Source organism: Fukomys damarensis, unplaced genomic scaffold, assembly GCF_012274545.1.
Source record: "Fukomys damarensis isolate Sample0158 unplaced genomic scaffold, DMR_v1.0_HiC HiC_scaffold_30, whole genome shotgun sequence".
Taxonomy (NCBI): Eukaryota; Metazoa; Chordata; class Mammalia; order Rodentia; family Bathyergidae; genus Fukomys; species Fukomys damarensis.
This window is the reverse complement of record NW_022900942.1, coordinates 4,376,650-4,380,205: the sequence shown is the minus strand read 5'-3', so window position 1 is coordinate 4,380,205 and position 3,556 is coordinate 4,376,650. Positions and strand designations below refer to the sequence as shown.

At 53.9% G+C, this 3,556-nt stretch overlaps 2 protein-coding genes across 2 annotated transcripts in view; one reads left to right on the top strand and one right to left on the bottom strand.

The window, feature by feature from the left end:
- The window catches only part of Il27ra (interleukin 27 receptor subunit alpha), a 14,484-nt gene extending 11,226 nt beyond the window's left edge, over window positions 1-3,258 (top strand). The window contains exons 7-10 of the mRNA XM_010613469.2: window positions 426-588; window positions 1,149-1,242; window positions 1,421-1,514; window positions 1,809-3,258. Coding sequence (XP_010611771.1) covers window positions 426-588; window positions 1,149-1,242; window positions 1,421-1,514; window positions 1,809-2,000 — 543 coding nt within the window. The 3' untranslated portion in view covers window positions 2,001-3,258. The remainder of the gene's footprint in view (window positions 1-425; window positions 589-1,148; window positions 1,243-1,420; window positions 1,515-1,808) is intronic.
- Palm3 (paralemmin 3) overlaps window positions 3,242-3,556 on the bottom strand; it is a 5,420-nt gene continuing 5,105 nt past the window's right edge. Inside the window, exon 6 of the mRNA XM_010613470.2 lies at window positions 3,242-3,549. Within this exon, the coding sequence (XP_010611772.2) occupies window positions 3,475-3,549 (75 nt within the window). The 3' untranslated portion in view covers window positions 3,242-3,474. The remainder of the gene's footprint in view (window positions 3,550-3,556) is intronic.

Here is a 3,556-nt window from a genome sequence, read left to right as displayed (position 1 = left end):
TTTTTTTTTTTTTTTTGAGATGAAGTCTCACTGTGTTGTCCAGTGTGGTCTTAGCTCTGAGATCAAGCAGTCTTCCTGCCTCAGCCTTCACAGTAGCTGGGACCACAGGGGTGTGACATTAGACCCTAGATAATTTTTTCTTTCTTATTTTCTTTTATTATTATTATTTAGTGTGTGTGAGACCCACATTCATAGACAAACCAAATAATATTGAAGAAATATATCAGGTGCTGATATGTGCTGAGATGAAAATGAAGCAGGACAGGCGAGTGGTGTGGAGATAGTTTTCAATGGAGGGGCAGTCAGTGAAGGCTTTTGTGGAGGTAGCATTTGAACAAAGACCTGCAGGAAGGAGGAAAGACCCATGTGGCTGGGGACAAGTGCTGTGGGCAGATGAAACCTCATGTACAAAGGCCCTGTGGTAGAGAGCACTTCCCCTGCCTCTTCGCTTGTGTTCCTCAGTGAGCAGCAGCACCCGGAAGGTCACTCTGCCCAACCTCCCCTGGGGGCCCTGCAAATTCTGGGTGACGGCGGCCACCATTGCAGGACAAGGCCCACCAGGTCCCAGCCTCCAGTTCCATCTGCCAGGTAGAGGCTGGGGCGGGACTGCCTACTCCACTTGAGGGAGGGGGTGTCTGGAGTCTTCACATGGGCTTCAGGGCAGGGACAAAATGACTTGAGGTGGAGGATCAGTATGTGGGGGGTTCTGGGGGTTGAACCTAGATCTGTGTGCATACTGAGCACATCTCTACCACTATGCTGCACCCCCCAGCCCTCACTTTGTAATTCTCACTGGCCTTGAACACGCTTTGCAGCCCAGGCTAGCCTTGAACTCCTGGCGATCATCCTGCCTCAGCCTCCTGTGTACTAGGATGACAGGCATGTGCCACCACTCCTCATTTCTAGGGGCCTTTTTATTCTGCTAATGCTGCAGACTCTTACCAGGCCTGGAGTCTCCCATGGTTTCACCCTACTCACTCTGAGCTGTCGACACTGTCCTACTCACGAGTCCCGCCCCTTCTCAAGATTCCTAGTCCCTCCCACATATAAGCCCCACCCACTCTGTCACCCAAGCCCCGACCCATCCACAAGCTTACATCTTTCCCAGTTTCCTGGCATCCAAAACATCTCTCCTCTCTGTCCTGCAGGGAATACTTTGAGCTGGGGACTCCTGCCCCGGATCCTGTGCCTGTGGGCCTTGCTCCAGCTGGGCTGCTGCCTGGGCCTGGCCACCTCTGGAAGGTGAGGTGAGGGGACACACTGGGCTACATAGATGTGTTGGGGGCAGCTGCTGGACATTAGCTGAACTTTGTGGGGTTGGGTGGAGGGAAACCTCAGGGCTCTGCAGAGTTTGTGTTTTGGGGAGTGTGGACAGTGTCTGGCACCCAGGCTCCCTGCCTTGATCTCCCCTACCCACCAGGTGCCTCCACCTGAGACACAAGGTGCTCCCCCGTTGGGTCGTGGAGAAGGTTCCTGATCCTGCCAACAGCCATTCTGGCCACCCCCACATAGAGGTGAGCAAAAGGCCGGCCTGCCAGGCACAGTGGTGCATGCCCACGATTCACCCCTTTGCAGATCTCTGGAGCTTCCTTACTACAGCTACTTTGGAGGCTGAAGCAGAAAGATCACAAGTTCTAGGCCAGGGAAGGCAATTTAGACTCTGTCTCAAGATAAAAAATAAAGAGCTGGAGGTATAGCTTAATGGTAGAGCGCCCTTAGGTGCTTGTGGAAGCCCTCTGGGGAATTAGGGGAACCAGGGACACTGGGGGATAGGGAAGGGAGGACATTTCAGCCTCATCTCTTCCCAGCAGGTGTCTCAGCCCCAGCCCCAGCCCCTTGGGGATGCTCCCATCCTGGAAGTGGAAGAGATGGAGCCACTGCCACTTATGGAACCGCCCCAGGCCTCCACCCCACTTCACTCTGGGTATGAGAAACACTTCATGCCCACCCCAGAGGAGCTGGGCCTTCTGGGGTCCCCCAGTCCCCATGTGCTGGCCTAAGCCTTGCCAGGGGGGGCTGCAGAACAGGCTAAGGGTGCTCATGCAGGCTGCACCCTGCCCTGGGGTGAGCCCACATAACAGATGATGACACTGAGGCCCAGCAAGGCTGAGCCACTTGCCCGAAGGCATCCAATCGGAAGAGTGGGGACTAGGGGACCCTATAGAGAAGGGCCCAGACTCAGTAGGGAATGCATGGGTGGATCAGTGTGTAAAGGAAAATGCGTGATATCAAGAGGGGAGCTGCCTCCCACAATCCTACTGGAGCAGAACTGCACCTGTGCACAGTCCCAGCCTCCCGTGCAGCTGGACCAACCAAGGGCTGAGTTCTTACAATGCAATGTGGGCAGAAGTGACATGGGCCAATGTCAGGAGCTGGTAGGCCTGAAACACTGGGTGGAGGCTCCTCCACACTCTTCTGGTGAGCTAGAACATAAATGTGCTCATGACCTAGCTTTGACATAGCCCGGGGGGAAACCAATGCAACGGAACTTGAGTCCCCAAGTGACTGTAGGTCAGAGCCTGAATCCCTGAGTGACCAGATGCGTGAACCTCAATCCCTCAGTGACCATATGGAAAAGAGCCTGAATCCCTCAGTGGTCACATAGATAAGAGCCTGAATCCCTCAGTAACCACATGGGTAAGAGCCCAAGTCAATCCTGAGTGACTATGAAGATCACAGCCTGAATTGCCCAGGGACTACATGGGCTAGAGCCTGAGTCCTCGAGTGACCATATGGACTGAGCCTAAATCACCCACTGAACCCATGGATAATGGACTGAATCCCTCAGTGACCACATGAGTCAGAGCCTGAATCTGAGAGATTGTAGATCAGAGTCTGAATCCCCCAGGGACCGTAAGGATCAGAGCCAATTCTCAAGTGACCATATGCATTAGCGCCTGAATCCTCGAAAAACCACACAAGAGCCCAAATACCTGAGCGACTGCACAAATCGGAGCCTAAATCACTAAGTGATTACCTGGATTAGAGCCTTAATTCCTGAGTGACCACCTGAATCAGAAAATGAATCCCCAAGGAACTTCCTGGGTCTGAATCCCTGAATGTCCACATGCGTCAGAACCACGATAAACTCATCTTTTTGTTACTGTAGCTTGAGATAACTTTGTTACAGCAACCAGTCCGTATACTCGCTGACTCACATTTTTTGTCCCAGAAGAATTAGGCCTTCAGTTTCCCACCAGATCACGAGGTGATTCTGTGCCAACAACACACACTTTCCAGCTGAGTGCTTAGACATTTTATTTTCAAGTATAAAGGCTTTGTCACAGAAGGGAGCCGGGGTCACAGGCAGTGGGCAAGGAGTCTGGAAGCCCAGGCATAAGTGGATGTGAGGGCCGGCTGGCGGCCGGGTGCCATGGCCAGTCCTGTGGTGCCCTGCCTGTGCCCGGGACCCCCTGCTGGATTCCAGGAGGCGAGGTAGCTGTGAGAGGCACTAGGTGGGGCACGGGCGCAGGCTCACATCACCGCACAGCACTGGCACGTCTTCTGCTTGGGGCCGCTTGCCTCCTCACCCTCGGCGTGGGAGGTGGGCTCAGGC